Consider the following 13774-nt stretch of genomic DNA (forward strand, 5'->3'; position numbering starts at 1 on the left):
AGGACCTCTCTTCCACTCTCTCTATCTCTGTCTGTAGACCAAACACACTGGGGTTGTGGTTCAGGTTAACCAATCACAGCAGCTCACTAATAAACAAGACTGAAATGAGGCTTCCCTGCTCGGACACGTGAAAAATCTATGAATGATTCATCGATCAGAAATGATGCTTGCAGGACCAGGACTAATGAGATATTGCGCATCTGTCTGCAGGGGTCCACTGAACATCTCTCAATCTTGAAGCTCAAATGAAAAAAGTCTCTTGTGAGGTTTCATCAGATCTTCCTAAGTGATGGCAAATTAAGAAGCTTGAGAGACTTTTGTTCGGACCTGTTCAACTATCTTGATCACAAAATATATTTTTTCTTCAGTGTTTATCCTTATTGTGGCTTTCAAGTTATCCTTATACACTCACACTCCTGTTTGTCGAGTACACCTAATCTAATCTAACACGACAGGCCTGTAATAAAGCCCCATAAGGCTTTTAAGGTTCAGTTGAACTGTTCAAGAGATGTGTTGATTCAACTTTTATGAGTGTACCTTTTTGGTGCTGTTTGATTGCATTTTATTACACAAAGATCTGTTTCTTAAGATTATTTTTTGGGGGGGAATGGTCAGCTGGGGCAGTCAGACAGGAAGCGGGGCACGGAGAGGGGAAGACATGCAGGAAAGAGCCTGCTGAAAATCATCCTCCTTACCTCGGCACACGCTTTAGCAAGTAAACCATCTGGGCACGCAGATGAAGAACTTTATACTCATTGATATCCAGTAAAAGGTGTCGACAAAATATTAAAAACTTCATTCACTATAACACAACAACTCATAAACATATACAGCCTACAAACTAAGATAACGTTGAATCCACACCTCTAAAAGCAGTCTCAAGAAAAAAACGATAACGTTTATGAATATGGGATTTATACTGCATTAGATGTACCTGGACACACCTGATTAACCTGGGAATAAGGTCACATTTTCCTCATTTTGAACTTCTTTCCCAGAATCTGTTTCGCCAATAATTCTCAAACTCTTTTAGGAGCTCCATAGGTTGATTTTAGGGCGAGCTGTTGTGAAACATGCCCCCTAACTGCTGCCAAACTGCTGAGAGGCCACACATGGTGTGATGCAAAGCTCTTATCTGCTCCACAGTGAACTTCAGTCACTAGCTCACGTCACCGTACTCTAATGCAATGTCTATTTCTAAGTTCTTTCACAAAAAATATGAGCAGTGTCTACATGCACAACAAAAAAAGAATGTTTTCTAACACAGCCGATACTGTGTGATACAGCGGCGCTACTACTAAGAGTGACCGGGCAGCCCGGTGCGAGGTTTTGACTCCTACCAATCAGCTGCAAACACTTTCTCTCACACACCATTTTTTTGTAATCATTGGCTGAGAGTGAAGACAAGCCTCCAATGGACTCATCTCACTGTGTTTCATTATGACTGTTGTTAAGTGCCGACCACTTGGTCTAATGGCAAAATACATCAAATTAAGTTGGTGAAAGAAGGTTTTTTCAAGATTCCACTTACTGTCCTGGATGTGAACATGGATATAGTGACTGTACCTGAAGCCAAGAAAATAACTTTTATAAATATTAATGAAAGTCTTCAGACATTTTGGGAAAACAACTCTATTTGGATATAAAGCTATTGACGTTACAGCCACAGACCGGGCAAGTACAACAGTTGTTTTTCTAAAATATGCCTGCACTGTGGGGTAAATTGAACATTGACTTTCTGACGGTCGGTGGACTTTGAATGGACTCGTGCGTACAGGAGTACACAGTAACGCCTCTCCGTGGATGTCGTAAAAAAAAAAAAAAGCCAGCCAGACGATATATAAATACAGCACGAAAGATGCATCTCTCCTTTCTGTGAAGTCGGGCCCTTTATGGATTATAATCTGGCCAATCAGATCCTGCCCGGTAACAAACGACTGAGGATCAAAAGGAACCTCTAAATCTCAGACACACAATGTAAGTATGTTTTTATATCATCGGTCTGCACTTTGATTGTTGGCTCATAAAAGGCATCATCATTGATGAACCATTCAGTTTAAGGGACGAGTGAAGTGTCCGAGGTTAATGTTTATATCGTGTGTTTGTGCAAACCTTTAACTGCAGCGTTAGGAAACATGGTGGGACTTAAACCCTCAGATGTTCCTCCACCACTGGGGGTGAAGATGGCGAGTGCCGGGCTGGCAGCCTGTTGGGCTGATATTGTCACATTTCCTCTGGACACAGCCAAAGTCAGACTACAGGTATCTGTTCTGAAAAATAAAAGAAGCAAATCGTTCATGTCCAGTGTCGTACAGCATGTTTTCCTCACACTTCCAGCAATACACATGACATTACACTGTGATAATGATCTTGAGCTGATCTAATTTTGGACACTTTGGAAAGCACTATTGACTGAGCAGCTTGACTTTGTCCACTTCATCATCCCAAAAAATCAATCACACTCAATCACACTTCTGTTGCTGTAGGCTGCATGTTTTCTACTTCTGCTTCTGTAAAAGCTGGTTTTAGCCTCGAGTACAATCTGTGACCCCAGATTCAGGGAGAGAAGACGGCGGTGGGAGGCATCCGCTACAGAGGCGTGTTCGGGACGATCAGCACCATGATCAAAACAGAGGGACCCAGGTCTCTGTACAACGGGCTGGTGGCGGGGCTGCAGAGACAGATGTGCTTCGCCTCCATCAGAATCGGCCTCTATGACAACGTCAAGAACTTCTACACTGGGGGCAAAGACAGTCAGTGACACACTTCTAAATAAATCAACCTTTCGCAAATCCGGCTTTCCCTGCTGACAGACATGGTTGATAGATTTCAAATGTTCTACTGTCAGAAACCAAAACCCTCACATAAAAAAAATGAATATCAACTCAAAGTAAGTTTTGTTCACAGAGCCCAAAATTACAAGTTTCCCTTAGAGGGCTTTACAATCCATATGACATCTCACAACCTCTATATCTAGACCCTCTATTCAGATAAGGAACACCTGGTAACATCTATTAATCAACAACAATCTTTAGTTAATAGTTATTAACAATGAGAAGCTTTAAAACGTCATCAGATAATGTTTATAGATAAACTACACAGTATTTATCAACCATTAACAAAATGTATAAAACATCAGTTTGCAACTTTACATTAAACAACTGCTTAATAAAAGGTTTACAGAGCATTTCATAGTTTGCTTACAGCGAAGTGACTGTTCACTGAGGTATCTGATATTAAATAACATTTAAAAAAAATAAAAATAAAAACAGCAACAACAAAAAATACAAATCTGGAGGGGAAAAAAGTGAGAAACCTGAGGAAAAGGAAAATGTACAACAGCTGCTGTATGTACAGTATGGATAGAAGTAATGAAGCAGTGATGGAATGTAAGTGAGTACTGTACTTCAGTGCAATTTTTAGGTATTTGTACTTTAACTTCTCTATATTGATTTGGTTAGTAGTTATTTGGCAGATTGCATGCTGCATCTGAGCTGCAGCTGACTCCTATACAATAAGAAAAATGTTGACCATCTGATCCGATAATCGGTAGACATGTAAATATTTGTAGAATTTTGCTTAAAAAAATAAATAAACAATTGATCCCTAGGTATAAGCACATTGGATACTTCAAAACTTTTACCCAAGTATTATTCATATGGGTGTCTGTCACTTTTGGTAAGGCAATGTTCTAACACAGTGTCCTTACTCTTACTCAAGACTTTTGGGTACTTTTACAACGCTGAGTAACAGCAGTATTTGATTCAATTATAAGACCAAGTAACTTAAGTGCACAACATGTTATTTTATATAAATATGTTGCAAGACTTTCAGTGTAATGTAAGAATATTGAACACTGATTGATGATTTAATTGAGAAAAATAAGGCACAAGTACCTCAAAACTGCACTTCAGAAGAGTAATTAAGTACTAAATAGATTGGTTGTTCCTCTCCTTCCTTCTCCAGACCCTAGTGTGCTGATACGTATCCTGGCCGGATGCACGACAGGCGCCATGGCAGTGTCGTTTGCACAACCCACAGACGTGGTCAAGGTTCGATTTCAGGCCCAGATGAACCTGGACGGCGTGGCCCGTCGCTACACTGGCACCATGCAGGCCTACAGACACATCTTCCAGAATGAGGGCATGCGTGGTCTCTGGAAAGGTGCCACTTAGGGAAAGCCAGAGAAATTTTTCGTAACTGACTAGTTATAATTAATCAAACATACAACTTGTTGATCTTATTTGGTTTCCTCAGGCACACTACCCAACATCACAAGAAATGCGCTTGTCAACTGCACAGAGCTGGTAACATACGACCTGATCAAGGAGGCCATCCTCAGGCACAACCTGTTGTCAGGTGAGTGGGAGAGCTCATGCATGTGTGCCTGGGATAACACACACACACACACACACACACACACACACACACACACACACAAACACACACAGGCATCACACAGAGACAGCTGATTGGGCAGAAATCCGAACACCCTCTCACCCTTTCAACTCCACCAAGGCTGATAACAGCACACATGCTGGTACAGAACAAAGTGTATTTTCCCTCCTCGGTGCTGTAAATACAGTAGTTATTATGATTTATCTCAATCATTTATATTGCCTCGTCCACGGTGTTGCACAATCTGCTGACATGTGTGTTTCTATACAGTTAAACTGAGAACAAAGGCCCCTCTGGTCCCCGTCATTCATACTCTTGTCTTGTGTTTTTTTTATGTCCCCAGACAACCTGCCCTGCCACTTTGTTTCTGCGTTCGGCGCAGGCTTTGCTACCACAGTGATCGCTTCCCCGGTAGATGTGGTGAAAACTAGATACATGAACTCCCCACCGAGCCAGTACAAGAGCGCTATCAACTGTGCCTGGACCATGATGACAAAAGAGGGGCCGACGGCTTTCTACAAAGGGTGAGCATTTCCTCTCTGGCCCCGACATACTGATTTGTTTAGGAGTTCTTTGCACTTGAGGTAAACCGTTTCTTTCATTCTTCACTACAAACTATTTTTATGTTTCTTGTAGATTCGTTCCCTCGTTTCTGAGGCTGGGATCGTGGAACGTTGTGATGTTTGTCTCATTCGAACAAATCAAGAGAGCCATGATGGTCACGAAGAAGAGGATCGAAGACCCAAACTGAGATCCACATTTTAAAGTTTGACTGATGAACTTGAGCCAACGCTGGGTTGGAACGTCACTGAAAAAAAACCTAATGAATATCATATCACATTTTAGTTTTATTCTTTTTTTGTCCCGTGGTGACAAAGAAGAAAATCCTTTGTTGAAAAAGGAACATTTGACGATCTACCTTGTATTTCAACTTTGTGTTGAACTGATGTATTAAAGAAATGCAGTTTTGTATTTAGAATATTTCAAAAATCTCGTGATAATCTTCTCTGGGAAGTTGAGTTTGTATTTTGAGACCTGTAAATCTGAATCTGCCAATTATATATATAAAAAAAAGAATTGCAGTTTTATCTCCTACATTCCTAATTTTATATTTATAATCTGTCATGAATCCAATCAAAATTTAATGGGAGTCAATAGTGGGAGCAATAAATGAGACATAGGTATGCAATAGGTTTACATGATTTCGTGCTCAAAAAAATGTTGTCTCATACTGTCCCGTGCAGCAGTTCTATATTCCCCCTCTGTCCGAAACTCTGTTAGCTCCTGTCTCTTAAAGCCCCCCCTCCAGAATACCCAGCTCTGATTGGTCAGCTGACACCTGCCTGACCCAACAACCCAAACAACAGAACAGCTGTGTTTAATCAAATTTTACAAGCCAAACTAGATGCAAGGCATTCATTATGCACTTGTGTGATGTCACGGAGTCACAGAATTAAAAGGCGGGACTAATGACGCAGCGTGTTTTCTGTGGGAGGAGCTTCTGTTGTTCTGTGTAACTTTCAAGATCTGTTACATGCTTTAAGAACATTTGTAAAACACTGAAGGAAAGGATAAAAGAAAATCAAAATAGCTCTCCTTCAAGTTGTGATGACCTGTAAAGCTACATCTGCCAGTCTTACATTAAAAGGCAGCTTTAAAACAGTGCAACTCTCTATGTAAAACAGGTTTATGCAAACCCTTAATATATTTGACTTGTTTTTACAGACCCTGTGCTCGTTTTTTGATTTCCGCCACATGAGACACTTTTCAAAGCATCAAAGTGCGATTTATTAACTTCCATTAAGACTTGTTAATCATATTCATCAAAAAGCAAATCACAGCCTAAAAATAACATCATAAAAAACAAAATCCACTTCAGTCTTTAGACAAATAAATGTATTACAATTAAGTAAAACAACCATTTTGAGTTCCACATCACCTATATTACAGAATACAGATGACATCAATAGAAGCACATTAACACATGCAAACATGTTCCCTTAAATTAAAGGGTACCTCATATTTAAGCATCAAAGTGTGTTAACAGCTCTTTGGGAGTACTACTGCATATGTGGAAAAAGTAGTATAAAGTCTATTTTGGCTCCAGAGGAAGCTGCATGTAATCTGATAAATTTCCTTATCAGTTGCATTGTGGGTAATGTAGGCACAGGGTTTTGAAAGGCAAGAAGAATGCATGGAATAAGAGGTGATTTCTCTGGATCTGTATCTATGTTGATCATTTGTTTTCAAACAAAAAGGCCATAATGAGTCGAACAGTGTAATGGGAGGGGACTGCTTTTCAGCCTACATTACCCACAAAGCACCTTAGCAACTGGATGACATCACTGGGGGCAGTTTATCAGACAGCATACAGCTTCCTCTGGAGCCACAACAGGTTTTATACTACTTTATTTCCACATATACAGTCATACTCCCCAAGACCTCTAAACACACTAAAATGTGTGTAAATTGGTGGAGTTGCCCTTTATGTTTTAGCCATGGTATCTGGACATAAAAATCGTATTCCTGAGTGGGGAAAAACTGTGAGAACACCAAAGTCTTGTTTACATAAATACGAACGAGAGCTACAAATATGGTCGTTGTTTTTAATCACAATTTACCAGTAACTGTCTTTTATCTTGAACAATTTGGCTGCTTGCTCAGTGAAAGTGCTTTAACGCTTACGAACAACAGACCGGTCCTCGACAGCAGCTCTCATTTAACTTTTACAAAGCTTCATCACACACTGGAATGGTCATTTTTCTGAGGTATAGGGGTGTTAGATTTGTGCTCTAGTTTTAAAACCCTTAACTATCACTGTGACAAAATAAACAGAGAATTACGGACAAATCACAAAACCAATAAGGAGAAATTATTTGTTCGAATTGTTGAGGAATATGAGTGATCGATCTGCTTCAGTCTGCGTTGATGCTTCTTCTGTTGATCGAACAACATCAGAAGTCATGGAGAGGTCAGGGAAGATTCCTCAATACTAGTTGTTTCCCGAACTGGCAGTCAATGTGAGGGATACTTCAGGGTCCTGTAGATGAGTTTTGACAATATTATGGAATTTTTCTCTGTACTGGTTGAACTCCATGATACTTTCTGGTTCTTCTGCCACCCAGAATTTATCAAATTCATATGCCAGATAACCTAAATGAGAAGAAACACATATTTTAGAGAATTCTTCGTCAATACAGACAAAAGATTTTACTTTCTATAAGAACATCGTGTATTTTTCAAGGAGATGGAAAGAATTAAGGTGTTGAAGAATACAAAAATAAATATGTTTTTACTCACAGTATAGCTGATGGAAGTCCTGGAGCTCAGGTGTGCCCTGCACTGTGTTGTAGAAATGGGGTTTCAAAGCACCACTCTTCAGGAGGCTGTAGGCCATCTCTGTCAGGTTGATCCCGACTATGGCATATGAATATCTGCAAAAATGGTGACTACTAAATTATCCTAGTCTCATAATATACAATGATGCAATAATTTCAGGAAGATCTAACTTTTCACACAATACCGACAGAGAATACGTAGAAATGTGCCTTACCCCAGTTTAGGATGGTTTGCATGTGACAACACCTGACGAGCCTCCTCTGTGTAGTTTTCACTGAAAAAACTGTAACAGAAAAACACATTTGTGTATAATTGTTTTTAAACATTGAGACCTTACAAGGTTTTTCTTTTACCCCCAAGTTTGTGGTTCTAAATATGGAGCTGAATATGTATTCAAATAATCAAAACAAATAAAATGGGTGGTGATTTAAATATACATTTTAAAGACTCCAATGACTCTATATGTATGTAATAACCCTTGCTGTAGTTTTACTTGGTTTTATAAATAAAGTATATTAAAGTCCTGCTGACTGTGCCGTTTCCTTGTCAGTTGCAACTGCATGTCAGGCTCCCACTGACTGACAAAGGGACAGCTAGGGAATATATTTTGTTTGCCTTGTCAGCCATCTATATCTGTGTTGTATCTCACCATGTCTTTATATTCTATTGCTTGTTGTTACTGTGGTTTGATGGTAATGAATATATGTCAAACATGTATTTCCATCATAGATACATTGAGGCCAGAAGATGGCAATGATTTCTCAGTGCTGCAGCTCTCTATAACTGAGTTAATAAATGTCTCATTGTTATTCATTGTGGACTCACACAAGATTGATCAGGCCCAGCATGCCCATTCCTCTGAAGTCAGTCTTGGGGTCATCTCCTTGGAATCCAATGTCTCCCCACTGTTTAGTGATCCTGGACTCCAGTTTGACTGTTGGCATCAACAGGTCCCACAGCTGATGGTACAAATAATTCCAGTGTTACATATTTTGGTTTTTCCTACAGCTGTAACTACTTTCAGTCTGTCTTTTATATTGACAGAGCATGTTAGTTCATTGTATTAAGTCTTTGAAAAACTATGTATCTGTCAGTCAAATCAACTCTCATTTTGCTCAGTGTAGCAGGTGAGTGTTTTAACACATACTGAACTTTGGACCTATCTGTTCTGTATCCATGCAACTGAAACATATACAGTGACCGCTTTACTGATGTATGGATCCAGAAGCAGGAACACAGACCTTCAACAGCATGGCCTCGTGTGCTTGGTTGTCCGAGCTGAAGACTTCTTTTCTCAAGTCTTCCACAGACACATACAAGCTGCTGTGTCCTGTTATCTGTAGCAGACAGATGTGTAGGCTTCCCTTGAACCTGACCAGGAAAGAAGATTGAATAAATAATTAATAAATTCATTCAAAAATTACACTCAACCAAATATGATTGGGAAATCAAAGAATCGCCAGTGACAAGTACCAACAAAATAATAGATAAGACGCAAACTTACAGTGGATCTTTCTGGGGTTTGACATTCTTCACTTTCATAATTTGATCCACACATTGCTCTAATTTATCCTTGTCGGTTTCAACAGCTCCTCTTAAAACCTACAGAGGAAGAAAGCAAAGGAAGGTAGGAGGTAGTCACAGAAGGAGAATGATTCAGTGCACTACAGACACAGAAACAGCTGCTATATGATCTGTCTATCCCTACCACCAACAATGCAAAAAATACTTTCCAAATTCGATCTCAGCTGCAATGAAAAAGTTGACTAGGCACTTCTGTTTCCACCATGAATGAACTGGTGATTGGAAAATGTTTCACTAGCTGTAATCACAGATGGCAAAGTAGAGTCAATTTATCTATGCTTGGCAAGTATATTGAAAGATAAGAACTGATTAGGCTCACAGAGTATGTCTTTATTTGAGTTCACACATACAACACCCAGCAGATAATGAACAGGTCAGTAAAGGTGTTTCCTATACCCTTCTTCTCTGTGGGCCCATGAGGTATGATGTATATTAATTCCTTTATATATTAACCTAACCTATGTGTGCTCCTGTTTGCCCTGTATTAAAACTCTTTGCAACTTATACATATTTTAATTACAATTTCTAGGGAGGAGTGATTCATTAATTAGTCAATTAAATGCCAACATTCCTGGAGCCCAAACCAATATCTTTAAAATGTCTGAATGTTGTCCAACAGTCCAAAAACTCAGCTGAGCAAATCCTGATTTTCAGAAATAATTTCTCCAAATGACATTAACAAGATGGTTAATTGATTAACACGTTTTTTACCAAAGCATTTATGTGTTTGTTTTGCAGTAGCTATATAAAGAAAATTACAATTTGTTGTAATATTGAAAGCTATTCTTAAACCAGCTACTGAGGTTGACCTGAAAATTGAAGGCAAGGAGCAATCCTTAGATAATAAACTATCCACATCCTAATTTAAAAAAACAACAGATAAAAGCGAAAAACATTTCATTACCTTGCTTTTTGATGACCGAAGAGAATATTCTGCAATAGGACACAAGAAGCAGATTAACAGAATATTCAAAGTGTGAACTAGGCAGGAAAGGAGACCAGATTTCAGATGACTAAATTTACCTGCTTTTGTTGTCCTTGTTGCTCCGGGCTTGTATCCAGAACATATTCTCTGCAGCTCACACGTCCCTGTTGCTTGTTTGATGAGCCACTTCAGCCAGTATCTCAGGAAGGACGTGTAGACGTATTGCCAGATGTACCCCAGCATTTTCTATAGCATGGAAAGAGAAAACATGAATCAGTAAAAATGTCCCAGAGATCTGATGACAATCTAATATACAGCCTTACACACATTTTTAACATTTGTCTAATAGGCCATTTTGGATGCCTGAGCTGGGTGCTTGACTCAGCTTGTCATTGATGGTGGATTACCCTACAAGAGTTAATTAGCACCTCTTTAATTTATATTCTAGGGTGCAAGAAATATCCTCAGCACTAAACATCTGGGCAGTATAAAGTTAACGTGTAATAAAATCCAATGAACAGCCATCCAATAAATCTAATTATAATGATCCAGATTTGATTAATTCTTTGGTCTATGCAGGATTGGAAATCAGACAAGGAAAGGAAACACATTGGAGAAGCTGGAACCATCAAATATTCAGGTTGTTTGATTGAGAAGTTGCAGCTTTTCTGTTGCCCCTGCTCCAATGTTATCTACTTTTAATACAACTGAGCAGTCTGACCTAAAAAAGGCAACAAATTCATCAAAATGATCATATGTTTAGCATGAAATATAACAATCTGCCAATAAGATTGGTTTACAAGTGCAAAGTCGTATAAGATGTACATTAACAAGTGAAGTACATTTACCTCCAATCTGTATTTAAGAAGAACTTAACTAAGTTACTCTCCATCACTCCCTAATTACACTCACTACAATCTCATGATTATTAACATGACTTTAACACTCGTCCCTCTGTGTGTGTGTGTGTGTGTGTGTGTCATCATGACAATGGCCACTATTCAGAGCAGTTGAGACAACATTGTGCGATTAAAATCAGAACAATTTCGTAATTCAATGTGTGACAAGTTCATCCGATCGTACGTCACCACAAAAATACAAATGCATGAGCAAACATTACAATTAAACGAGATAATGTCGATGTCAACAGGGGCGGCTAACGGGGGGAGGCTAGCCAACTATCGAACAGCCAAAACAATAGCTCTGAAGTAGCTAACATGCTAACTTCAGACAAACGTGGCCATTCAGTTTATTTTGCCTACGTCGGCAAGTATATTGGCACTTTAGCCAGATATCTGAGCACTGCATGTTAGTGTTAGCAGACTGCTAGCTTTTTAGCGCCGATTTAAATAAATCAACCGGGCTAACTGGATTAAAAAGTGACAGATAACCGGTCCAGACAACAGGTTGTCATTATATTCACCCAACTGTTAGCTAAGTTAGCTAACGTATGTTAACCTCAGGTTGCGCCACAAGCATTGCTGTGCTTCATAGTACTACAAACAAGCAAGAAGCTGAGGTGAATCTTATCCTGCTGTCGCTGACATGTTGTCAGACAGAGATATATGCAAACTTACCCTCACTTGTTAGCTATCAGACGAGCTGTAAGGTTAGCGACGCTTCTCTTGACAACAGTCTAGCTGTGGTGCGTTCAAGTTCCGACCAGACACAGAGATATTCCATTATAACGCGCATGTTGGAAATTGAAGATTTTTGGGATGACCAGCATACTTTCATTTAATAATTACATCTGAATTATTGAAAACGTTTTCGGAGGGACTGGTTGTGCAAATTCCAGCCATAAAAATTGGACAGACTCCGAGAAATTTGCGTTGAAGTTATGGTTGACGTAATGTCTTTGAATATAGCACACGCCAACATGTCAACGACGTATTCAATGCTGCTGCAGCGCCACCTACCGCCCAAACCTCACTGCTGCCTGCACCACTGTGCATAGAGGGATACACATAACCATTGAAACCATTTGCTGGAATGTGGATCTTGATAAATTTAGTATAAACCCATTTAATAGTCATCAAATCAAGACGGACATTACTTTTGTTGAAAATTATCATACACCAAATCTTCAGATATGACTGGGTTCAGCCAAGTTTTTGCGTTTCCCAATTTAACCACAAGATGATGCCAGATCTACAATATGAACGGCTGTGTTACTTTGAAAGGGGCCCTATGTAGTTTTGGAGAAGAAATTCAAACTCACAATTTTAATGAGGTAATAATAAAACTCCAAAATGCATGGTTTTTTTTCTTCCCATAACAGAATAAACAAGCTGCTCTCAAAGGAAAATAAGGTCCCCAGAAAACTGATCGAAGCTAGCAAGGTGGTGGGCTCCGCCAATTAAGAACAAAGTAAAACATTTTTCCTTTAAAGTCAGTTTGTTTATTAGGTTTATTCAGTCATAAAAATGAAGAAAGACTGTTTATTTAGTTTGTCTATAAAGATCTTAAAATGTATTCCCAAAAATACATAGTGCACCTTTAAATTGAAAGTCTATATATTTTTCTTTTTAAACAGACCAATCATTTTTTTCAGCCCACTGTTATTTGGATATAAATCTACAGTAATCCATAAATACCATCAGGCTAATATTGATTTTTACACATTGTGTGTCACAATGTCTTGCCACTGTAATGGTGGCAACAGACCACACATCTTTCTCTCCAAATAACTGTGTCACTGTTGTACTTGCAGCACATACACGCTCACCCGGAAGCAGAAGTCTGGCATACCAACAATCTGTGCACTCTATCCTGAGTTGCCCACCAGTGGTGCACTCGACTGTAATTAAATCTTGGTCTACCTTCTCACCTAATCAGTCCCTCTGGGCTTTTAGAGGCAGGAGGTCCATCCCATACAATTACTGTGCACCAAGAGGAGCTCCTATCTCGGGCCCGGGCTATATTTGAAGTCCCCAAAGTAGCCATTTAGATCATAATAACAGTCTGAGAGATAAGATAAGGCCGAGCTAGGAAGTAGCCCATCATGCTGATATTAAATTAGTTGCAATCATTTTTGTATCACCGCAGGTTCAATGAAGAATAATCAAACTTGACCACTGTAATTAATAGAGACGCTGAATGTTGTGCTGTTGTCTCTCTTTACGGTCCCAGGTTGGCATGAGGCTGACATGACTGACAGGGCGATCAAACCTCCAAAGTTGTATAAGTAAGAGAAAATTGAGGCAGTGGATCTTTGATATGATACAATATTTCTAACTAAACCAACAAGTCTTCCAAATTAATGATAAACATGTTGTTTGTCGGGGACTTAAACAGCCGTTCTCTGATTCTGCATCCCTGTCAGCAGGATGGTAATTTTGTAAAACCCTTCCTAAATGCATACACCTTTTATTAAAATGTTTTGTTTGTTTGTTTGTCTTTTGATCTGCAGTGATATTAAAAATGTTATTTAAGTCAAAATGAATGAAGTTAATTTATCAGAATGTTCCCATTGTCTATTGTACTATTATATATCAATACCCATGCATGCATATAAAAGTGGGATTT

The 13774-nt window shown here is 39.1% G+C and overlaps 2 protein-coding genes across 2 annotated transcripts; one reads left to right on the forward strand and one right to left on the reverse strand.

The window, feature by feature from the left end:
• The first annotated feature begins 1824 nt into the window (after nt 1–1824).
• ucp1 (uncoupling protein 1) lies at nt 1825–6062 on the forward strand. Its single transcript, XM_030413553.1, has 7 exons — nt 1825–1977; nt 2125–2261; nt 2555–2753; nt 3967–4164; nt 4258–4359; nt 4742–4922; nt 5035–6062. Exons 2-7 carry the CDS (start codon nt 2136–2138, stop codon nt 5147–5149), a joined length of 921 nt encoding a protein of 306 aa, XP_030269413.1. The 5' UTR covers nt 1825–1977; nt 2125–2135; the 3' UTR covers nt 5150–6062.
• Nucleotides 6063–6162: 100 nt separating this feature from the next.
• elmod2 (ELMO/CED-12 domain containing 2) lies at nt 6163–11946 on the reverse strand. The gene is made up of 9 exons (XM_030413564.1): nt 11824–11946; nt 10345–10492; nt 10226–10254; nt 9242–9339; nt 8979–9108; nt 8563–8696; nt 7952–8020; nt 7699–7832; nt 6163–7551 (listed from the first exon to the last, which is right to left on the reverse strand). Exons 2-9 carry the CDS (start codon nt 10487–10489, stop codon nt 7391–7393), a joined length of 900 nt encoding a protein of 299 aa, XP_030269424.1. The 5' UTR covers nt 10490–10492; nt 11824–11946; the 3' UTR covers nt 6163–7390.
• Between the last annotated feature and the right edge of the window lie 1828 nt (nt 11947–13774).

The sequence above is a fragment of the Sparus aurata genome, chromosome 1 (assembly GCF_900880675.1).
Source record: "Sparus aurata chromosome 1, fSpaAur1.1, whole genome shotgun sequence".
Lineage (NCBI taxonomy): Eukaryota > Metazoa > Chordata > Actinopteri > Spariformes > Sparidae > Sparus > Sparus aurata.